The sequence below is a fragment of the Apodemus sylvaticus genome, chromosome 3 (genome assembly GCF_947179515.1).
Source record: "Apodemus sylvaticus chromosome 3, mApoSyl1.1, whole genome shotgun sequence".
Classification (NCBI taxonomy): domain Eukaryota; kingdom Metazoa; phylum Chordata; class Mammalia; order Rodentia; family Muridae; genus Apodemus; species Apodemus sylvaticus.
The window spans coordinates 154267658-154291424 of record NC_067474.1 but is presented as its reverse complement, the minus strand read 5'-3'; the positions used below and the strand labels follow the sequence as shown (position 1 = coordinate 154291424).

Genomic DNA, 23767 nt, shown 5'->3' with positions numbered 1-23767 from the left:
GGCTAACCTTACAGTGCCCCCTGGCGGGCAACTGGCTGAAATGAAGGAGCCAGGCACTCTGATCCTTTGTCAAGTTTGTAGGTTGTGTATGTGATTACAAGTGCTCCTGGCTCATGGTAGGATTGCATCCTGACAGACTGCTCACACGCTGGCTAGATGTAACTAAGCCAGAGAATGTGTGTACATTCACAACCAAAACCCGGCACCTTAGGCCAAAGTTACATGTGTGTGGTGGGATGGTTACATCTTTACTGCCAGCACTTGGTAGACAGGGGCAGGTCCTAGACATGTTTTTGTGCACTGTGAAAAGTTATCCTTGTGTTGTTCAAATGCTGATTTCTCTGCCCCCATATCTTCTTTCAATCCAGACCCGGCACTGTAAGGCTTTGGCCAAGAATCTTGTGTCTCTCCACCAGCCAGGGGAAGGAGAGGGTCAGAGGACAGCAAGGGAAGAAACTTGAGAAGCAGAGAGCTAGAACCGTATTAAACTGCAAGGATCCTGGGGCCCGGGCGAAGCCAGATTGGCATTCCGGGTTAGTATTCATTTGACTGCCCAGGAACAGAGATGCGACTTGAGTGTCAACACCCAGCCATACTCAGCACGCTTGACCTAGGGCTGAGCACCTCACATATGCTGGGCACTGGAAAGGTGGCCAGCCTGGGCTACACGAGACTTTGTCCCACCCACAAAATCCAAAAACCAGCTCCTGAGCTGGGACCATGTATGTTTCGGGACTGTGTCCAACCCTGGCTGGGAGCCCGTGGCCGCTGTCCCGCGGGCCTGTTGTGACTCTCGGCGCCCTTCTAGCCCTGCGTGAAGCTCCCGGGTTGCCTCCGCCCTCTTGGTTCTCTTCCCGGCAGGTGCCCAGGGCTGGGACGCGCCACACCACTGAAGAGGGAACACGAAAGCCAAGGCAGAGTAAACAACGACGCCGTTTATTTAAAATGTTTACTCCAAGAAATATAGATATAAAAAAAAAAATAAGACAATTAACAGCACTAAACCAGGCACCTTCAACCGAACCCCACCATCCCCCAACTCCCCTGTGTTACCCTTTGTTGATGACCAGAAGATTTCAGGAAGCCCTGGGCAGCCAGTGGTTCCTACCCAGGCCTCCTTCCACCTTCCTCCTGTTCCAGAGTTTCCCATGGGAAAGCTCAGGTGAGAATTTTTGCCTAAAGGGAGGGGGCTGTGGCCGGGCACAAGGCTCTCTCCATAGACACTTCCGGCTCGCCCACCGCAGGGCTCCAGCTGGGAGGCTGACTGCTGGCTTCAGGTTTGCTCCCTGGGAGATGAGCCCAGCTCAGCTCAGGGCGGCTACTGTGTCCTCAATCCTCTTGGTGACCACACAACTAACTCCAGACCTCCAGGACAGAGGGAACAGACCTGGAACAGCACTCTCTGGACAAGAGGCCAACAGAGGCTGCTCCGGTCCCGCACGAGAGATGAGGGGCGGGGTCTGGGGTGACCTAGACAAAGCAGGTTAGTTTTGCAGAAGCCCTGCAACTACAGAAGCTTGACTCTGGACTGACTATGGGGGATGGTGAGAACTCGGACCCTTCCCGGCAGGCCACGGCACTTGCCGAGCGAGACAGACACCTTGCAAAGCCAGAATCCGCTGTGAAGCGCTGGGGCGGAGGAAAGCAACAGACTGGGTCATTTTTTGGCATTTTATCACAGAGATGGTAGCAAGCGTCACAACAGCAAAAGCAAAACCATAAATCTCAAGACCGGAATTTGACTTTCCCATCCACCCACCTCACACTTCGGTCCTTGCCCCCTTCCCCCGAGCACCACTGAACTAATCCTAGTTAAAGCAGTCAAACCAGCCCAGACCCTCTGGAAACCAAGGCCCCGGCCCGAGCTGCCGCTATGCTTGGGCCCAGCGAGGGGGATCCGGGAAAGGCACCTTGGAACTCAGCCACAAAGTCAATACCAGGACAGACTGGGCAGAGGGCACTTGGGGGTGTGGTGACAGTCACAGCACCTGCACTGTCACACACGCAGGGCAGGGGAGCTCATCAAGAATCCCAACTATTTGGTACCAGGGCCAAGCAGACGCGAGCGGTCAGAGAACACTGAGGCCAGGCCAGGAGTGGCCAGTCTCAGCGCGGGGCGGCCATCCCAGGCAGAGGGGACAGCAGGAGCAGACAGGCAAAGCACACAGGCGGCGGCGACGGTGGGCCAGAGGACTGAGGGCACGTTTGACTGCTGGCTGACCCATCTCTAACTGCCCACCCCGTCCCCCATGGTCCCTAGTCTCATTTGGACTTGAGAACTAAGGTAGATACAAACGGCTAACACAGACCCCAAAGCCCCGCCAGGGGGAAGATGGCTGCTTCTACCAACGCCTCAGCCCAAAGGCCCACACGGGCCCTGCAGACAGCAAGCCAGCAATAGCTATGAGGGAAGGGGGCAGAGGCAGGTGGGAGGGCCCACGGCAAGGGACCGGGTTTCTCAAAGCAGGCAGGCAGGAATCTGGGTGGACACCGGCCACCAGGGACTTGCCTAGCGGCTGCTGGTTCCTGGAGGTGCCGTTTGTCTGGGAAAGCGGCGATCCCTCTCCCACAGGGCACCCACTCGGATCACAATGCTAATTATGGCTGGAATGGGCGGGTGGGCAAGGGCGCTCAAGAGCGGTGAGAAAAGAAATACAACTTAAAAAAAAAAACCTAAACTGCTCAGAGTTCCTGCCTATCTCAGAAAGGCAAGCTGGCTATGAGCAAATGTTTTAATCAAACATTGAGGGAAAACACTTTGGAAAGAAAGCATACAGAAAAGGTAGTTAATGTTGAATCACTTGGAAAAGGAACCTCAGGGAGGGGCGCTAACCCGATGCACCCTTGCCAACTTTTGCTTCCTAAATTCCTTGTCTGACGTCTGGTCCCAGTGCACGTGGAAGGACGGCTGCCTCGCGGAGGGCGGCCGCTCAGAGGGTGCGTGGGGTGTACTCGGGCAGCCTCTGCAGCTTCTCCCTCTCAGCCTCGCTCTCATCCCGCGCTATCACCAAGGAGTGTGAGTAGCCCATGGCGACCTGTGGGAACGAGCGGTGTCAGCCATGCAGACACACATGCCTCATCACGTATGTCGGACGCCACCTGCTGGCCCGGCTCAGTGAGCCTCAGCACGGAGGGAACTGGGCCTGGGCTTAGGGAGAGAAAGGAAGCCCTTTCCTCCCCACTAAACACCTGGTGTTTCAGGACTGGGCCACCCAAGCCCCACCCGGGGAGGCTCCCAGAGCCCTCACTGGGTGTACTCCGCATTGTACTTGCCCTCAAGCACAGGCCAAAATGTCTTATCTACTCAGGGACTGGTCCCTGGTCCTGGCCAGCACTCTGCTGCCAGTCTCCTGCTGAGGGCTGTACCCTTCCAGCACTATACACAAGGACAGGCACAGCTCTGCAGTGACACCAGACACCAAGAGGGGACAGGTGCAGGCCTCTCACCTGTTCAGAGAAGATGCCATCCAGAGTCTTCACCTCCTGAGCCGCAGTAGAAGACTTGGGCTTGTGGTCCCCATACCCCTGCAGCGATAACAATTAGTAGTGACAAACTCCACCTGTGGCACACCCCCCACAGAAGGGAGAGCACGTTCCCAGGTGTGTCTCCCACAGCCACCGTGGATTACGGGACAAAACGTGTCAGGCATTTGGTGACAGTGCTGATAACCACAGCAGTCAGCACTACACAATCAACATGCCGATAGCCACAGCAGCCCTGACAACCCTCCACCAAGAGGAAGGAGCTGTCAGTGACAACTTCAGACAGGTTTAAAGTAGCCAAGACATGCTGGGGAGCACAGGGCCCAGGGCAGACAGAACCCAAGGCCTGCCCCACGCCTGGTTTGGCTCCTCCAGGCATGCCCCTTCCTGGCCAAGGCTTCCCAAGTCCACTATGATGCAAAGTGTGTTTAGGAGTGTTTTAAAACATTTAAAAACTTTGTGTGTTTGGGTATTTTGCCTGCATGTCTGTGTACCAATTGCGTGCTAAGTATCCGCAGAGGCCACAAGTGGGTATTGGATCCCCTAGGACTGGTCCTACAGACAGTCGTGAGCCACCATGCAGGCGCTGGAAATCAAACCTACCTCCCTCGCAAGAGCAGCCCGTGCTCTCCACCGTGGAGCCATCCCTCCAGCCCCCAAGACCAACACTTTTTTGAAGCAGGGTCTTGCTCGGCAGCCCAGCTGGCCTGTAAGTCACTATTCCATTGACACTCTACCATGAGGACCATTTCTGATGGCCCCCAAAACTCCATCAGTCAGATGGACTGATTTAGTGAACACCTTTAATCCTAGGGCTTGGGAGGCAGAGGTAGGCAGATCTTTGTGAATTGATCTACATAATGAGTTCCAAGCCAGCCAAAGCTACACACTGAGTTGCTGTCTTGAAAACAAACAAAAATGCAGCCTCTACCCTCCTGAGAAAACAGAAATGGAGGAAGGCCCACAGTCGCTTTGCCAGTCTCTCTGCTGCTTTACAAGGGGTCCCTTGGAGCCCAGTGACAGCCTGAGGGACAAGGACTCCCCTGTTTCGCTGAGTCCAGTAAAAAAAAAAACAAAAAACCTCTACTCCCAAAAGGATGACAAAGAAAGAAAATCAGTGAGGCGTCCAGGGCCAGCCTTTCCCGCCAGCGCTCAGGAGGCGGAGGCAGAGGCAGAGGCAGGCGGTGGAGCCCTGTTGAGTTCAAGACCAGCCTGCTCTGCAAAGTGAGTTCCAGGATAGCCAGGGCTACACAGAGACCCTGTCTCAAAAACCAAACCAAACTAGTCAAGGGCCAGCCATACTGAGGATGCAACCCTGGCCACAGGAGATACACAAAACCCACAAGGCCACCTTGGCCTCCTTGTAAAGGTTAAAGTGCACCGAGCTACGGGACCTGTGGCCAGGACAGCGGGACAGTAAGAAGCAAGGGCAGTGGCTTCCGTTCTTACTCCAGTCTCTGGGGCTGAGAACAAACTAGAAACCCGATTTGGAGAGAATGAAGAACCAAGCCCCTCAGCAGGCTGTGTGGCTGGCCTAAGGATGCTTATCCACAGAGCCATGGTCCTGGCTGCCTGTGAAACACTAAGTCTGGGGTCACAGGAACCAGGGCGACCCATGCGGCTTAAGGGACACATCTCCTGTGTGCAGACCATGGGTCCCACCGGTCCCGACTGCAGGAGTACATCCTGTCACTGCAGCCTGCCAGGACAGTCCCTAGTGGGTAAGGACACCCCACCCATCTGCATCCCTCTCTCAGGCAGGTCTTGGCTAGTTCAGCTCTTCCCAGGCCCTGCTGAGGCTCACCAATTCCCCGAAGGTTGGCGACGGGCCCCAGCTGATGGTACTCTCGTCGGCTGCTACAATGATGCTGCTCTTCCTGCGAACAGGCAGACGCTGTCACCACCACCCAGAGGCCAGGCCATCCCCACAGCGTCAACACCCACCTCCACGCTAAACTCATTTCCCGGACAGGAAGGGGCTGCATTTGTTTACAGATCAATACCAAGGCCCCGGCCTCACCGCCCAGATCTATCCTGGGGCTCTCAGAGGGAGAACCTTTGGGATGGAGGACAGACAGGGCCACATTTGTCACCTCTAAGAACTGGGTGACTCAGCAGGTGTCCTTCAGTAAGAATACAAAGTAAAAGTTCCCCTCTCTCCTCTAGCTGTGTTGACAAATTAAAAGCCTCCAGTTTCCAAGCGGAACCCGCTGCTTTCTTCTCCCCCAAACAAAAGCTCTCAAAATTACTTTCGGTGAAGGGAGGAGCCTTCTGTCCTAGCACCTACCAAGCCTGAACCCTCCCCTCTCCCACATTTGTGAGGGTTTGGTGTCTCCTATGTCCAGCCAGGAAGACCCACAATCAGCAGACACACAGGGCATATGACACTCACAGGAAGGAACATGCACCATGTGCCCTGGATACAGCCACTTACCCGCAGGCAAGGCTCCGGATCCGCCAGCCACAGAGGTCCTGCACGGCTTTCGGGTACATGGTGGACTCCCGGGAGGTATTGGTGGCCCCCCAGAAAAACAGGCCACCTGGAAGGATGGAGAACAGAGGAGAACGCCACGGTGAGGGATAGCGGCAGAAAAGGACACCGCAAGGACGAGCCATGGAGGGCAGATATGGCTGTGGGCCTGCGAGAGCAGCTGTCCCCAGAAGGAGACCCCGGCACGTGGCTCCAACCCCGGGGACCTAAGACATTAGGGGAACAGGCACTGACCCACTTCACTGACAGCGAAGGAGCAGGTATAGCCGGCATAGATCTGGGTGGCACCACGCCCCGGGAAGTCGAAGAGCTTCACCAGGCGAGGGACCATCTCATCCTTCTGCTCGGCGTGGCCCAGCCGACCATAGCCACCAAATCCCCAGGAGAACACTCGCTTCTGTGAGTCCAGGACCAGCTGCAGCAAGAGGGGACACCAGCTGAATTCAGGGGCCACGGCTTCTGACCAAAGGATCTGGGACAGCAGCCGCCGGCAAGGGGAGGACCCAAGTGAGTACCACAGCAACAGGTGGCAGCCAGCGGGGGCTGGCGTGCACTCCCTTGATGAGGGTGTAGTCTTCCTTTCTCTCTCTTTAAATGCAGAAGCCAAACGGCCGTCTGTGGCAAAACTGTCTGAGCTGCAGACACAGGAGGGAGGGTGCAGCCACCCCTCTGCGCTTGCCTGCCACAGGTGCACACAGGCGAGGCAGGCACACGGATGCCAGCCGCTGCAATCTGCCTTGTCTTGTCTTTGAGGTTTCACATCTAAATAATCCCTGCGCATGTACAACCAGCCAGCTCAGCCCGGGATGGGAGATGTCCAGTTGAGGGCTAGAGCACTTGGCCCAGCACGAAGGGAGCCCTGGGCTCCACCCAGCACTGCAAAACACATGACACAGGTCTCCTGGACCGACACAGAAGGACCAGTGCACTGCTCTGTGGACCTTGGCATTTAATCGAGGCAGGGAAGCGGCTAGCTCTGGGACGCAGCTCCCTGCTTCCTTTCAAAGTGAAAGACCGAGACCAGGCACACTTATTCTCCACAAGAGACCAAAGGGCCACACCGACAGGAACACGCCCGTCACCACAGAACCAGAGAGGCAGAGGCAGGCAGAGTTTAAGACCAGCCTGGTCTATGCGGTAAGTTCCAGGATAGCCAGAGCCACACAGTCAGAACCGGTCTTAAAAACAAAGCAAAACAACCCACCAAACCAGGGGCCCCAGCATGTGAAGGTCCTTGCCTTGCAAGGCCAATGACTGAGGTGATGTGGAAGGAAAGTGTCTCTTACACACACACGCACACCATGAGCACGTGTGCACGGGCTAAAACAAAGGTTCTCAAGGGCAGTGCACGCACACGGCTGTCCTTCCAGTTCTAATGACCTTACGGAAACACCCTCACCCGCTAGCCACTCACACCCTAGCAAACAGCTCTGCCTACCGTACAGACAGTACGTGTGTGTTACATGCTAGTGACAGGACACAGACACACGTATGTACTCATGTCTGCATGTTGTCTGCAGAGTAAAGGAGATCTGGATAGGAGACTCAGTCAAATGACCTCGCCTGAGTAAGAGACAGACACCAGTCTATACCAGCGTGGCTCTTGGCCGCTGAGACAAGGCTTACTGTGTGGTTGGCGCCACAGGCCACATCCCGAACCACCACGTTGGGGACAGGCAGGATCTGGCCGTCCTTGGTCTTCTCGATGAAGATGGCCACTCTCCGAGGCACCAGTTCGCAGTCGTATTCTATCCTCTGTGCCCGGGCGATGAACTTCCCATCCGAGTTGTGTCCTATGGTAAACCAACAGGCTGTCAGTGACGAAAGGCACAGGCCAGGGCACTACCCTGCCCCATGCTCATGAGCTGGTAGGTGACACAGGCCATTCTTTAAAAACGCACATAAACTTGGGAGGCAGAGGCAGGCAGATTTCTGAGTTTGAGGCCAGCCTGATGTACAGAGTGAGTTCCAGGACAGCCAGGGCTACACAGAGAAACCCTGCCTCGAAAAAAACAAAACAAAACAAAAAACCAAAAAACCAAACAAACAAACAAAACAAAACATGCATATAAAACAAGAGCCCCTATGTTGTAGTACAGGAGCTTAGGAAAAACCTATGCACAGCCAGAAGGACTGGGAGGCAAAGGAAAATGGTTTCTTCCTGTGGCCGAGGTCACAACAGCGGGCAGTGCTTATCTGAAGGGCAGCCTCCCAAGCTCTGAGCTGGGGAGCTCTGAGGACCAGCAGTAGGGAAAGAGTGGCTGGGAGAAGCCATTCCAGGCCGGGCAGCCTGGTACTGGACCATGGACACGCTGCGGCCCGAGACCCCAGCTCCCTCTGGCTTCTTGTGCTGGCAGTGCGTCCCAGCACGGGGCCGCAGAGGCAGCAAGGGAAGGCCACCTCAGTCACACGGGACATCTAAAGCCAGCTCTGACTACAAGACCTCCGTCTCAAAAACCAAAAGCAAAACTGGCTGTGGCCCGGTGGTCGGCACCTTTAACTGTGGTACTCAGAAGCAGCAGATCTCGAAGCTTGAAGCCAGTCTGGCCTACATAACGAGTCGTAGGCCAGCTGGAGATAAATAGTGAGACACTGTCTCCAAAAAACAAACAAAACCAACCAACCACCAAACAGGACGAAGCCGGGAGGCCCAGTCAGCCCCAGTAGCCAGGAAGCCGGCTGCTCTCAGCCCAGACCATTCTCAAGCCTGGCCCTGGCAGCAGCAGCTTTGCTGTAGCAATGTGGGTGTCCCAGTGGGATGCTGTCCCTGCCAATCACTGCAGTACGTGACGTGTGCCTGCCCGCCCGCCCCTCCCGTGCACTGTTTGAATTTTAACAGTCTGCAGAGACAAGAACAGACCGGGGGATTAGGCTTATGTTTTGGTTTTGGAGGCAACTTTCACTCTGCGGCCGTGGCTGGCCTGTAACTCACATAACCCAGGCCATCCTCAAACTCACTATCAAACCAAGTCCTTCCTGTCTCTGCCCCCCAGATGCTGGGACCACAGCTGTGTGCCAGCCTGTTTCAGAGTGAACTGCCGAGTTCCGAATGAGTGGTCTGTAGATGCAGGTGAAGCCAGGTTCCTAACTAGCCGTCAACAAGAATTCAGTGGAGGGCTGGGGAGATGGCTCAGTGGTTAAGAGCACTGACTGCTCTTCCAGAGGTCCTGAGTTCAATTCCCAGCAACCACATGGTGGCTCACAACCATCTGTAATGGGATACTCACATACATTAAAAAATAAATCTTAAAAAAAAAAAAAAAAAACAGTGAAAAACAGCGCTCACTGTACTTAGGTGTCTCCCCCAAAGCCACACTCCACTCCGCGAATACCATCCCACCGCCGAGAGCGAGTTCCCGAACAGGCAGGCTGGCCACAGCAGGCCGCTTGTCTGAGGGCGGCAGAGAAGCTTCACACACAGCAGAAAGGACAGACACGCACTTCCTGGGCAGGGCCTGGGTATGGCAGGAGGCCAGCCCGTGGCCATGGAAACCGTTTATCCAACAGCCGGAGAACTCCCTGGCACCAGCAGGGATGTGCGTAAGGGGCAGGTCCTTCGCATTCACTCTGAAGGGAGGTATATTTAGTTTCACAGAGTCACTGTTCGCTGCAGTCTACGGCCAGTGCAGTCTCCACTTCTATTTATACGCTCCCATCTGCGCACTTCTAATGACGCCGAGACCCAGCAACCCAGATCCTGGCGCCTGCTGCAGGCTGTTCAGACGCCAGCAGGTGGCGCCCACACCTCACCTGCTCGGGCCTGCAGAAGGCACCAGGAAGAACTAACTGGCTGGGAGTCAGAGGAGAAAGGAAATGGAGCTCTTGCATGGTAAGCCCTGAGAGGCTCGCTGGCTCTGCTCTGCTCCGTGCAGGTCGGAGTCCAGAGCGGTGATGGAGGAGCAGACCACACCAGCTGCCTGTCTAGCCAGGATGTCCAGACCAGCCTCCATCTTAGCAATTCTCTCACTTCCAACAAAGGCTTGTTTATGTACGTGAGACCGGATGACAGGGGCTCAGCTTTGTCCCTTCTGCCTGAGACTGACACAAATGGATTTCCAGACCAGACCCGGTCCCCGAGTCTTCACTGACCCTATAACCCGAGTTAACGGCAAGCTGTTCTGCAGAACACGAGACGCACTTAGCGGGCAGACACTGCTATCTGGATCAATCACACTTGGGCCGTGTGCATGCAGCCCCACGCTGCCTTCTGGCTCTACATTTACAGCTAGATCACAGAGCTTTTAAGAAAGAGCCCTCCATACCCAGCTGGCCGTATTCAGGGCACCCAAAGGAATAGAGGTTTCCTTTACAGTCCATCAGCATGCTGAATTCAGCTCCGCAGGCCATCTTGGTAATTGGCTGCCCGTTGTACATAATCTGAGAAGAGAAGACAAGACAGCCAAATTTCAGCTCGACGAGGCTCTTCCTCATTCTGCCCTGGCATGAACAGCAGCAGTTCCCCACAGGACTGGCTCCACGGTTCAGGGCTGGGCTGCCACTTGAGCGGACACGTCACAAAGCTTAGGCTACGAGGACTCTTCGCTGCTGGCGACCCCGCCCTGGCAGGACAGCAGAGGCTGAGACGATTTAACCCTCCATCATCTGGTAACTCAACCACAGGCTCGGACAGAGCAAACTCAGCCCCCAAAGGTCACTTCAGTCCCAACTCGAGGAATAGTGAATGAGCATGTGTCCACGGCACTCTCAGACCCTAGTTCATTCAGAGAAGCCGGTAAGGAGCCAGATGTGAAACGGCTCAAATAAGGAAGAACAAGGACAGCGGGTGGGAGAGCGACAGGCTGGCCAGACACCAATGCCAGGAACTCGGGAAGGCCAGACCAAGGCCCAGACAAAAGCGGAAGCGCTGAACCTGGGGGTTCAGGGAGACTCTGCGCCCAGGACAGCCCATCCTTGCTGCACCCTTACTACCCAACTGCACTGCAGAACTTGCAACAAGGCTTAGCTACCAGCCGCCCCTGCCCTCAGACCCCTACCCACTGGCCTCAGGAGCAAGACACAGTGTCCACAGGGAAAAGAGAGCCTTACACCCCCACTGCTGGGCTGACACACGGGGGTTCTCTTCCCCACTTTCCCTTGCAAAGCATCACTTCTCAAACCAGAGCTGCCCAGCCCCCACCCCCCAGCCCCACCCCCACCCTCCAGCCCACAGGTACCTGAGCAGGACTCGGGACAGCATCTGTCTGGTTCCCGAGGCCCAGCTGCCCCATCTTGTTCTCTCCGAAGGCGAACACGGAGCCAGTATCTGATGAGAGAGACAAACAGGACAGAGAAGGTTGTAGGGCGGAAGAAGGTTGTAGGTTAGGAGTCTCCACTGGATTTGGATCAAAGCTATGCAAAACACTCTTCCTCCAAGCATGGGGTGTGTATGTCTGTCCTTCCTTCCAAAGGACAGCAGTGAGGACAGAGCTGAACCCTGCCATACAAAGACCTTGGTCTGGGCTCCCAGGGCCACCACAGGCCTCACTGCCTCAGGCAAGCAGCAGTTAACTAGCTAACCACCCAGCTAACTAACTAGCCACTTAGTTAACCCAGCAGGCACTATCTTCCTGACACCTGCGGAGGCACTCCCTTCCAGACAAACCATCTCTGGAGCCTTAGCTAAGAGAAAAGAGTTGCCACGGGCTGCTTTCTTACCTGTCAAGGCCAGGGTGTGGTTGCGTCCACACGCGGCCAGCACGATTGCCTCGTGGCTGAGAGCCTCGATGAGTCTGGGGGCTTCCACTCTCTTGGTGTCGCCATGACCCAGCTGGCCCTTCTCATTCCGACCTGCAGGAGATTACGCGGGCCAGGTGAGCCAGCAGGACATGCTGGGGCGGTTCCCAGCCTCACCCCTCAAAACCTTCCACAAACCCCTGCTGGCAACTCTCAGTGGAGTTGGCCCCGTGAGAAGGGCGGCCCTGACTGTACCCAACAGTAAGCAGTCAGCCTCAGGACCTTCCCAGTACACCCCTCGTCCCTGTCACTCCAGGAAACGCTCAGTGTGACCCGGGTACTCCACAGACGCCAAGCTCCAGGAACAGTTTCCGATCCTTGTGGGGGCTGGGGGGACAGTTCCCTTCTCCTCAGGGAGTCAGATGTACCTAGTATTGATCACATCTACTTGCCTATATCCCCCCCCACACACACCTGTTAAAGACCGCAGCCCCATGAACCCTCACGACAAGGGGCAGGCCTGCTCTCACCATGCCCCCTTGCCTACAGGACCACCTCCTTCCGGAGAGCTGTGACTGCAAGCAGGGACCAGTCCCTGTGGATGCCTTCACGATACAGTGGAGATCTAGGGAGCCCTGGTTCAGCTTAGGATGGACAAGGGGTGGGTCTCACAACAGCCCAAGTCCTGAAATCCTACCTAGGTGCAAAATAAAACCCCAAGAGGAGCCCTAGGACAATGAGCACACAGGTAACTCAGCATGGGGATTACACGGGGCTGCAAAGCAAGGTGGGCTCGCACTCATCTCCCCAAGGGAGACAGCTGAGCCCTCACACCCTGCAGGAGGCGGCAGGACAGGTGCCTGGCCTTCCTCGCACAGGGGTGTGCATCAAGTAAAGGGGCCGGCTCCAGGGCCATCGCTGGGCAGGTGCCAGCTTCAAGAGGAGCCGGCCAATGTCCCAAGCCGGTTGCGGCTCAGGCAGGGGTCAAGGGTCAGGGGTCAGAGGTCGGGGGTCAGGACACAAGCACAGCAGCACTCTGCCTCCTGCTCAGGACACCTCCTGGCAGATCCCCACAGCCCAGCTGCTGCTCCAGGGAGCTTCCTCTCTTGCTCTGGGGAAAATCACTCTTGTCACAGGGTCTGCCCTGAGATGCAATCTAAAACCTCTTGCTGTCCCTTGCCGTCAGTGAAAGAACAGAGAGAAGTTTCTCAAGTTGGGGACACTGACATAAAAGGCCGTGGCCAGCGGTGAGGACAGAGCAGCAGGAGGGGCCCCCCACCAAGCTGGAGATACAAAACTGGGGCAGATGTTGGTATGTCACCCAAAGCCTGGGAGGATAAATTTGGGCCACACACACTTGTTAGATTTTTTTCAACAGAATTATAAAATTAGCCAAGTGCAGAGAGGACGGCAGATGTTAATATATTTGGACGCTGGTGCAGCTCATAAAAACCAAAAGGAAAAAAAGGCTCAAACAGACCAAAATAAAAACATCTTGTGAACTAGAAGCCAGCCAAAGGCTGGAAACAAACAAGAGACGCCAACTCCCCCAGCTGCATGAGCCCCAAGTCTCGGACGAAGTGAGCCTTGGGCTGCCTCCTGGCCTACCTGGGAACAAGAGCTGGGAGTCCCAGAGCCTGGCTAAGGAGTGGAGACTCAGGAGGAAGGACAAACGCCCTGTCTCAGACCTGAGGCTCGGAGCCACACGGGATCAGCCACTGCGCCTGCTTCAAAGGCCAGGGGTAACATTTAGTGATGGGACATGGACCTCACGGGACAAGGGGCTAGAGCAGAACGAGGGCTGGGTGAAGGGACAACACGTAGAGGACAGACGGACAGACGGCTGGAGGGATAACAGCATCAGAAAGATCACACTGGCTTCAAGTTCTAGAAAACATTCACCAAGGTGAGATCAGGCAGCAGGGGCAGTAAGATGCTCCCCTGGGTGGGTAAGAGACTGGCCTGGGGGGCCAGCATCTAAAACATATGTGCGTGCGCGAACACACACACACACACACACACACACACACACACACACGCCACCATGGATCCAGACAGAAGATGGCCTTTTCCAGGTGACTTCAAGTCCCTGCGAGCCCCCTTCAGAGCATGCCTGTGTGACCCACCGACACTTACCCCAGCTCCACAGCTTCCCTTCTGTGGTGATGAGGAGGCTGTGGGCAGCACACGAACCCGAAACCACGGTTCGTACCCGGACTCCTGACAGGCACCCATACCTATGAGGCCCCCACAAATTCTGACCGAGGTTGCGGTACGCAGCTGCAAGGGAAGAATACAAATCAAATCCCACAGACCACGGAAAATGCACCCAGTGTATCTGTCACTCAGGGGTCACAAAAACCAGAAGCCTGCCCAGGGTCACCGGCATATCTACACTAACGGTGCTCATCTCTCCTCAGAACTACAAACAGCTACTGGTCCCCAATCCTACTACAGGGCAGGGCTGGCCTTCCTGTACCCCATCTGGAGTGACAGAGTCCTTGGGTGATTCTGTCTACCCTCCCCGTACCCCTGACCTCCCCACATCACAAAAAGGCCTTTCTCAGTTGGCTCAGTGCCCCCCTCCCCCAGACCACCGGCTTGCTTGGAGCAAGGCCTTGTTGTCATCCACCCCAGGAGTCCCACCCACACCCAGGAAGCCTGGGCCAGGACGGCTCCATTCTCCAAGCACAGCCTCCAGAAGCTGCCACTCCCACATCCCTGAGGCAGAACTGTGGCTTCTTTCACCTCCACAACAGGTGTGGGCATCCCGAGAAGCTGGCCTCCATGCAGACGGCTCTCACAGCCTGCTAACGGAAAGGCTTCCCACGGGCCACCCGCGAGGGGTCTGTCCTCTATGCCTACCTCACCAGCAGCACGCGAACCCCTCCTTCCAGTCCCCTGCAGCACACCAGGGTACCTAGCATCAGCGGGCACCCTCAGACCCTGCAGCCACCCCACTGACAAGTACTTTAAAACAGAACCGACAGCATCATCATCCCCAGAGATGAACGGGAATAATGGCCTTTTGCTCAGGCTGTTAAAACTGTGAAGAGAAGCCCCAATCGGCCCTGAGGGCCCCGAGTCACGGGAGACAGCAGATGCAGGGAGGAAAAGCGGGCACAACTGCATGCCTGCCACTCCAGAAAACCAAGTAGGCGCCAGTGGTTTTTGGGATTCTAAGCTGCAGCAGTTCCGGGCACCGAAGAAATCGCCTGGTCCTTGAACCAGCTGATGTGTATGTGTGGGGGGTGTTCGACCAGCTCTCCAGCACCCCTGCCAACACCTACCTTCCTGAAGAGGGCACCATTATCAGCCACAATAACATAACATCTCCCCACTCCAGGGACCCTCTCCCCCATTTCAGTCCGGAGGGGCCCAGGGCAGTCACACCCTGGCAGTGGCCCCAGCTGAATCTGGACTGGAAGACATTAATCCCATGGTTCCCAGACCCCCCAGGGCCTGGTCCTCACTGTAGGCCACAGAACCACCACACTGCAGTAACCAAGCTACATTGAGGGCAGAGAGTGACGGTCAGGACGGGATGTCAGTGTCCCCTCCACCTTTCCACCTCACAGCTCCAGGCAGAGGCCACACAGGCCGCCTGGCCAGACCTAAAGGTTACAACTAACAGTGAAACTACTCACACCAACCGGGAGGCAGGAGGGCCAGGAAGGCAAGATGCCCCCAACGCCACCAGTCCGATCTGCTCTGGACTCGTGGCACAGCTTGTGGGCCACAGAGGGCACCGGAAGGAAGCACAGGGTGACAGTCAGGTCAAGGCGTCCTTGCCATATCAGCAGGGCAGTGGCTACAGTGGACAGCAGGAGCCTGTGTGGTCTAGCTGTGGTGGCCGCTCTGCTCTCAGGACTGGTGGCCATGGCCGTAGGGAAAGGTAGCTATCTCCCACAAAAAGGAACAGCTTCTGGTCAGCTCCACTTGTACATGCGGGACCCACTGCCACCTTCCTGGGGCAGGGTGAGGGCCGAGGGCCCCAGGTTGGGTGAGGGGGTGTGCCGGTGTTCAAATATTTGTTCACAGACAAGGTAATGCTGGGTAGCACTTTGGGCACATTTCCAAATGAAATCAGAACCATAAAAGGTGGCACTGAGCCAGCCCCTTCTCTCCAAGGGCCCCTCAGGAAGGCACCCATCTTCTACAGGCAGCTGGGCGCAGGTGACTGGGTGGGACCGTTTCCCATTCTCCACAGCACACACATTCTGCTGAGCTATGACAAGCCAATAAGCAGTCTGTACATCTCTGCCCGTCACATCTGACAAGCGTCTGGGGTCTCGTGGCACCTCAGAACAGGCCAACCACTTCCTTGTAGAGAAAGGAAGGCTCCAGGACTCGGGGAGCCCTGGCTGTCTGAGGACATTTCCCCGAGCAGCACAGAACTAGGAAGGCACAGACATGCAGGAAACCAGGTCCGGCTCAACTGCAGCGCACGCCCTCACCTGAGTGGCTCTGTGCCCAAGCCATCCGCAGGGCTGCTCTGATCACCTCAAGGCGAGGACACCCACCTGGTGGGCGGTGCAGCACCCACTGCCACTGTTTACAAGAAGTCGCGTGTCTCTTACCCTGCTGTTTCGGCACTTCCTTCCGTCCAATCAAGTCCCAGTTCGTTGCTCCAAAAATCAAAAGCTGCCCTTTGCACTTAGACCCTTCAAGTTTCTAAAGAGAGAGAAGACCAAGAGTTAGCTTGCTCGGGCTGCTGCGGCACTCCACAGCTAGCTGGTGAGATGAGGAGACAAGGTCTCCGCCGCAGCCCAGACTAACCTGGAACGCACACACATCTTCTAGCCTCAGCCCAGAGCTGGGATCACAAGTGTGCACCATCACACCCAGCTTAAAATAATTCTTCGTGGGAGCTTCCGCACTGGTTAGAGGTCCCATCCAATCACCCCCTAACCTCCAATCTCCAAGGCAGGTAACCTTAAGTCCACCCTCAGAATTCCCATTAAGTCTGAGCTCAGCACTAACACTGAGCCAAAGCAGAGACAGCTCCGCTCTGATTCTATGCTACAGTCATGCACAAGACCAGCCCGCAAGGAGCCTCGCACCCCAGGCCTGCTACAGTCCCCACTACGAGCGCGCCACGGCGCACTGGCAGCCTTCAGAGGCATCAGTCCTATGTGCTGTCCACGGTAACGAGAGTTTTTAAATACAGAAGAAGGGGTAATTACAGCCTGATTTCACCAGGGGTAAGACAGGGAGGGCACAGCTTTGGCGGACAGCAAGGTCTGAGGCAGGGGGCCTTCTGTGGGCTTATCCAATGCTGCCAGAGCCTCTTCACCAGAGCTCCTTGTCCCCTCCATGTTTAGAGAGAGATTTTGCTATACAGTTCTGACTGCCTCTACATCTCAGTGGTCCTCCTGCCTCAGCTCCCTCAGCACTGCGACGGACTACAGGTGTAGGACCATACCCATCCGTCCAGTCAGGGCCCTTCAACTCTCAGCCTTCGCATACATAAAAAAGATCAGGGCTGGGGCTGGTGAGATGGCTCAGCGGTTAAGAGCACTAACTGTTCTTCCAAAGGTCCTGAGTTCAATTCCCAGCAACCACATGGTGGCTCACAACCATCCGTAATGAGATCTGGTCTGTCTGAAGATAACTACAGTGTAGTCACATATAATAAATCTTAAAAAAAAAAAAAAAAAAAAAAAAAATCAGGGCTACTGAACCTCAACCACCTGTACAGATCTAACATCTCAAAGGTCATTCACTACACAACTGTGGGTCACACCCACAACATCATCAGCACTTGCACGTGTGTGTGTGTGTGTGTGTGTGTGCGCGCGCGCGCACGCGCGCACTTTCTTGCTTCTTAACTGCCAAGATACGTTTTGTCTTCCCTTTCAACTTACACTTGCGGGCTCCTGAAATGGCTCAGGGAGGTAAAAGGACTCACCACGCAAGCTTGATGACCTGAGTTCAAATCCCCAGGATCCATGGAAGCAAAAAAGTAAACTCCTAAAACCTGTACCCTGACCTCCACATGACCCCACGGCCCCTGTATGCCCACACATACACACTTACCTCCTCCCATGTACAAAGTAAGTGTGTATCTGAGGAAGATACACTTTTTGCTTTGTTTGAAACAAGGTCTTACTATATAGCCTAGCCTGGAGTCAATTTGTATAACCCTCCTGCCTGAGTCTTCCAAATGCTGAATTAAACCTGGTTTACAAAGCTACAACTCTACCCTGTAGGGCTGGAGATGGCACAATGGGTAAGCACTCACAAGTGCTGGCTCACAATCATCTACAGTTCCAGTTCCAGGTTCTGACATCCTTGGGCCTCTGAGGGCATCTGTGTGAGCATGCACGCGCGCGCACACAGACGCGTGCGCACACACAGACACAAATCAGTACGTTAAATGAATAAATGAGCGGGCTCTTTGTAAAGTACATTGTGGGCTAATTAGGTCTAGCCTGGGCAAAGGCTTAGGCTCCATCCCAGAACAGTAAGCAAATACATGATAAGTAAAAGCAGATAAATGGGTTGCTAGGCTCAACCTGTGTACCTGCCCGACCGATCATCCCCACGACAGCCTTTCCCTAGCCCCTTGTGGGGGCCTGCAGCACACCACAACTGAGTAATAGCAGCCTCTCCAATAGCCCCACCTCACAGTGGCCCTGGTGGCTCCCACAAGGCCCCAGCACGCACACATTAGGGGGGCAGGGACCTGAACTCCACGTGTCCCCAGAATGTATATCCCCTACTTCCAGTCAGGTCCAAAAGCCAAAGGCAAGGCCAAGCTTCAAGACCAGCTTGGCCAACCTGGCGTCACAAGAACAGAGCGGCCACCTTGTTCAATTATTCAGCCCTCCTGTGGGGTGTGGGGCAGCCTCCCCAGGGCCAGACTCAAGTTTCCTGAGCGGGATGGGAGCCCACTTTCCCTTCCTTCTCCTTGGTAGACGGGTAGGTGTGGCTGGGATCTACAAGCCTCAGCCCACGGCGCTGGGCCCGCTAAAGCCAGCACTTACCTGTGCATGGATACACTCTATTCTACAGGGGAGAGGCCTCAAAACCAGCAGGACCCAGGCCAGACAGCACCGCACTAGCAGGTTCCGAGGGGAGAAGAGCTCAAAGGGTCCCACACTCAACACTCACTAGCACGGAGATGCGGCCGCTCTGACGTCCCAGAGAGCGCCACCAGGCCACGGGCTTGGGCAGGATGCGGCAGGATGCAGCAGCCAGTATCCACTGCCACCCCTGAAGCTTTCATGTCCGACAGGCAGGCACACAAGAGCCCCGCCCTTCTGCAAAAGGGTCCGTGGACAACCTTGCCTGGCTTCCCACGAAACACACACACTGCCTCCCGGGTCCAGCACAGACCCCGTTCTCACAGACCAGTGACTGTACCCACGGCCAGCACTCACACACCTGTTCACTATTAACCCAACCACAGTTCAGCTCTTCCTGTCTACTTCTGGAATACAAAGTTTAATTAGTGAGATTCATAATGCACTTTCAATCAAGTCCCTGTCAAAAAACCCCTCAGCCACAGATTATTAACTCTCCCATAAGCCTGCTGGCCTTGGGGGGGAGGGGATCCCAATAAGCAAGTGGAAGAGCTCGGGCTAACGGGGTTCAATCCCATGCATCAAGAGGATAGAGGGATGGAGGGAGGGAGGGAGGAAGGGAGAAAGGGAGGGAGACAGGAATGAAAGAAAAAGAGCAAGCCAAGGCTTCCCTGCTCTCCGAGGGCTAACCCAGGGCTAACCCAGCCTCCGATGGGACCGCATCTGTCCAACAGTCTGCACTGTAAACCCAAACAGTCCGGGTCGGGTGAACCCCACCTCACCCAGCTACCTCTCCGTGACCTGGATGCGGATGAGCGGCCAAGGCAGAAGAGGCACCCTGGGGTTTCCTGGCAGTTTCTAAGTTCCGGCCAAGGACACTCTGTGAGCGAGGCTGACTCTCAGCCTCTAAACACACCCGTTTAGGAGACTGGTGTGCTGGGACAGGAGGAGTTGTGTAACAACTGTCCCTACCCACTTCCCTAAGAAGAAACAATGTGTATCAGGGTCTGTGACAAACTGTAGCAACCCTGACTTAACACACAGAGCTGGACACCTGCGCCTGCGGTCCTTGAATATCCTAGGACAAGACTGAAGGCTGGTTTTCTACACATTGGCTCTTAAGACTACCACACCTAACTCTAGCAGGCCAGCTCTGGCCCTCGACATGACCGTGCGGCCCAGCTTCCCCAGGCCCAAGACAACTTTAAGGTAAGAAAAAAGTTGACAGCTGGAGGCTCAGACACGGGCAGAGAGAGGAGCCTCCCGCAGGGCAGAGGCTGGAGTCTGCTAAGGTAGTTTTTTGAGAAATCCAGGACAGTGGTCCACTGCAGCAAACAGTCCTGGGTCTGCCTAGCAGAGGGGAGACGGGAGACCCAGGAGACACTGGGCAGTCTGCCGGCCTAGGCCTGGGAGAATGAACCTGGTGGCTGCAAGGCTGTGTTCTTGACCTCAAACAAAGCCCCCCGATCCTCATGGAAGCAGAAACTCAAGGTACACACACACATCCACAACCGCGGGTGCTTTCTGAATCCCCATAAGGCCCCTGGGTTCACCTATCCAAAGACACTCTAACTGACCAGTGTGGGCTCCTACAGTCACAGTCCCCAGGCTGTAAGGGGATGGACACTTTTAAGTTCCTGTTCTACACAGATATGGGAAGTTAGCTGTACATGTGAATCAAGCACAAAGTGCAGGAGACTGCTTCTTCTCAGAGAGGCACCTCCTTGTACAACACAAGGTGCTAACTCCAAAACAAGAGTAGTGGAGACAGAAGGCTCTGCGCCCCTCCTCCGCTCCAGTCTTCCACTCACGAGCATCCCTGAGAGGGTTAACAGCCAGCAGACCACAATACCCACTGCCCCGGCAAAAGTCTCAAAACTAGGACAAAGAGGGAAGGGGACTATTTAGCATATCAAAGCAGAACTGGCGCCTAGGTTCTCCCAGCATCCCCTACACTACCTGTTACCAGGCCCTCCCAGCTGACATACCCCCACCCCTTACCCTAAACTCCATCCAGCCCACGGGCTAGGCCATGCTCGCCCCCCTAGCTGCTCTTCCCTATATACCTGGGCCATTTTAGTCACCTCTTTTGGGCGGCTGGCTACTGCACCTGGTTCCTATTCCTCCTCCTCCTCCAGGAGGCTCAGGGCTCTCCCAGATGTCACTGCCTAGGTCTCCATTTAATCCCCAATACACCTTCTCCTCTAGCAGTCATGTCCTATCGGCTTTTTTCTTTTCCATTCACAAAAGAATCCAATCCCACTCGCTATCCTAAACTCCATGACAACCTGATACAGGAAGGACTATCCTGCCCAACGTCTCAGCCTTGTCCAAATCCACTTGACAAGAAGTGCGAGAACAGCTTGTGAATACCCTTCCAATACTCCAGCTGAAGTAAGACCGTTCTGCCTGGCAAGCTTACCTCATGCAGGGCTCGCCTGCAAGCCTAGCAGGAACCTTCCTTCTACTACAAGATGATTAGGACGCTTCTATTCTTCCTACTGTGCCTGGGCAGCTAGGTGAGGTGCCCGGCTCCTTTTACCCTTGCCACTTTTGCAGAACACCCTTGGAACCCTGGGTGACACTCTGTAAGGGTCAAGCTCCATCTTTCTTAGAGTTAACAGAGAATGTGGTCTCTCCCCCCTGCAGAGGCGGAGGGAAGAGGTGTACCAAAGAAAACTTGCTTTATAAAGTTCTGGCGGAGACTCAATGGACCCTGGGCCCGGCTCTGCAGGGGCTTTTGATCGCCCCCTCTAGAAAGCTCAAGTTCGTTGGCCGAGACCGGAGCCTACAAGGAGGACCGACCCCACCGGCTCCACGCCGCGGGCACCCGAGGCAGACAAAGCCCAGCGCCGCTCGGCGGGGGGTCGCGGGTGGGAGGAGAGCCCCGGGGGTGGGGGAGGGCCTTCAAGGAGCATGCGCGCTCACGTCCGCGCGGCACGGCCCCCACCATGCCCCGCGCGCACCGGCCGGCCGACCGCGCAGGGCGCACACGGAGCATGCGCGCAGCGCGCCAGGCCCCGCCCCCCCGGGGCGCCCGAGCCGCAGCGGCGGGAACCTCAAAGCCCCGGCGCGAGCCGGCTGCTCCCCGCGGACCGCCCTCCCCCCCCCAGGAGGAAGAGACGTGGGGGGTGTGGGAGAAAGGGAGGGAGGAGGGGGACGGACGTGCGGGGGAGGGAAGGACTGACAGCCCCCGCGCGGCCGCGCACACCCGGTTCCCCCCCGGCCCGGGACCAGCTCCCCTGAGTTTCCCCCGCGCGCTGTGGGGGAGGGGCGGGGCGTGACCCCACGGCGCCCCTCCCCCCCAACCGCCAACCGCCCGCGCCCCCGCCCCACTCACGACGCGCTCCTTCGTGTGTTCGGGCTCCGTGATGATCGCAGCCGCTCCGGACGCCTTGCCCGCCGTCGCCGGCCTGGCTGCGCGCTTGCCGCCGCCGGGGGCCCCGTCCAGCTCCGGGCCGTCCTCGTCGCCGCTGCTGCCGCCGCCGCTGCTGCTGCTGCAGCGCTCGGGCCGCTCGCGCTTCCTGCCCGCGGGGCCGCCGCGCCGCCGGGGCCCGGCGCGCGCCGTGCCGTTGCCCGAACTCGGCTCCTCCCAGGCCGCCCCCTTCTTCCTGGGCATGGTCGCGGGCTGCGGAGACGACACGGGCGCACAATGCACGGGCGGGCTGGCTGGCTGGCGGCGGGGCGGGGGAGGGGAGCGCGGCGCGGCGTGGGCCGCCCCACCTGCTGCTCCCTCGCCCCTCCCCACGCCGCGCGCCACGCGGGGACCCCCCCCCGTACCCCGGCCGGGCCCCAAGCACCTGCGAGCACGCGCGGAAAGAGGAACTTTAGTGGGGCCCCGGCCCGGCCCCCGCGGCCCCGCACTCGCCCCGTCTGCTTTTTTTTTTTTTTTTTTTTTTATTGATTTTGAACAATGGGATCTCTGTCTGTCTCCGATTAAACCACGTGGATCCGCCTTCCTTCCCCTTCTTATTCATTCCGTTCCCCAACCCCCCTTCCCCTGCGATTTTAAAAAATAAAAAAAAAAAAAAATCTTTCTCGGGGGGGAGGGGGAAGGAGAGGAGAGAAAAAAATAAAAAGAGAGAGAAAAAAAAAAAACTTTCCCAGACCCTGCAAACTGGTCCCAGACGGTTTCCAGCACCTACCTGGTTGGAGTGATGAGAAACGAGGAGGGAAGCGACTGGAAGACGGGGTCGAAGGCTTCTTCTCTCCCCGGCCGGGACGAGGGCTCCAGCCCACTCACCAGATACACTTAAAATGTAAATACGAGCTTCCAGAACAAATGCTACAACACAAAACAGAAACACATGTGCGGCCGGGCGGCAAGCGAGCGCGCGCGCGGCGGGCGGCGAGGAGCCCCGGGCGCGCGCGCCCCCTACCGGCCGGAGGACCCCACGGCCGGGCCGCCCACCCGAGCCTGCGTCCCGGACGCCCGGCGCCACGCCGCAGGCCCCGCTCGGCCCCGCCGCCTGCGCGCTCCGCACGCCCTTCCACGCAGCGCGGCCTGCGCGTCACGAGGCGTCCTCGGGGCTCGGGAGAGTGTCAGATACTCTTGTTTTTTTCCCCCCCTCTCTGAGCGTCTAGACAGGTCACCTGAGGACACTCGCTGGAAAATAGTTGCTCTGCTCACGCCGCAGCCAGCGAGGGACGTGCCCTAATTGAGTGATTCGAATGAAAGATGAATACAATTTGAGTAACTTTCTCCTGTGCAGACTCAGGATAGATTTGATTCGTCGTGGATGCGTCCAGAGGGTGCAGCCGGGTGCTGTTACAATGGTCAAGTTACATAAAGGTTCGGTGTACTATGAAATTAGTAATTAGCTAGGGGGGACGTACTATGAAATTAGCATAGGTGGACTTGAAAGTACTTGTAATGGGAATTTTTCTCATTTTAAAAAACGTATTTACCGCGCTCCCAGTCCAAGCAAGACTGTATACAAAGATGCTAGAAGCTTAGAACACAGACCCGGAGAACGGGATCTCTGCCCAGTCGGAAGGCGGGAGTGAGAGGAAAGATTAAGAAATTACTGACGGCGTGGTACTTAACCCATTCCAGGATCGAGGAAGGCGTTCCCTAGCCGAGCTGAGTTAA

General features: G+C 56.4%; 1 protein-coding gene and 1 long non-coding RNA gene across 3 annotated transcripts; one reads left to right on the top strand and one right to left on the bottom strand.

Annotated features, from left to right (window-relative positions):
• Positions 1–915: 915 nt before the first annotated feature.
• On the bottom strand, positions 916–23009 carry Rcc2 (regulator of chromosome condensation 2). Of its 2 annotated transcripts, none has more exons than XM_052177905.1 (13): positions 22821–23009; positions 22016–22303; positions 16228–16321; positions 13784–13927; positions 11630–11761; positions 11149–11237; positions 10237–10351; positions 7601–7767; positions 6209–6389; positions 5918–6023; positions 5288–5360; positions 3448–3525; positions 916–3035 (listed from the first exon to the last, which is right to left on the bottom strand). In XM_052177905.1, the coding sequence occupies exons 2-13, from the start codon at positions 22292–22294 to the stop codon at positions 2931–2933; spliced, it is 1563 nt and encodes a 520-aa protein (XP_052033865.1). In that variant the 5' UTR covers positions 22295–22303; positions 22821–23009; the 3' UTR covers positions 916–2930. The 2 variants fall into 2 exon arrangements, with proteins under 2 accessions (XP_052033865.1, XP_052033866.1); XM_052177906.1 differs by lacking the exon at positions 22821–23009 and adding an exon at positions 22476–22535.
• On the top strand, positions 19687–22280 carry LOC127681544 (uncharacterized). Its single transcript, XR_007977129.1, has 2 exons — positions 19687–19884; positions 20926–22280. It is a non-coding gene; the product is annotated as an uncharacterized LOC127681544 (long non-coding RNA).
• Positions 23010–23767: the final 758 nt, after the last annotated feature.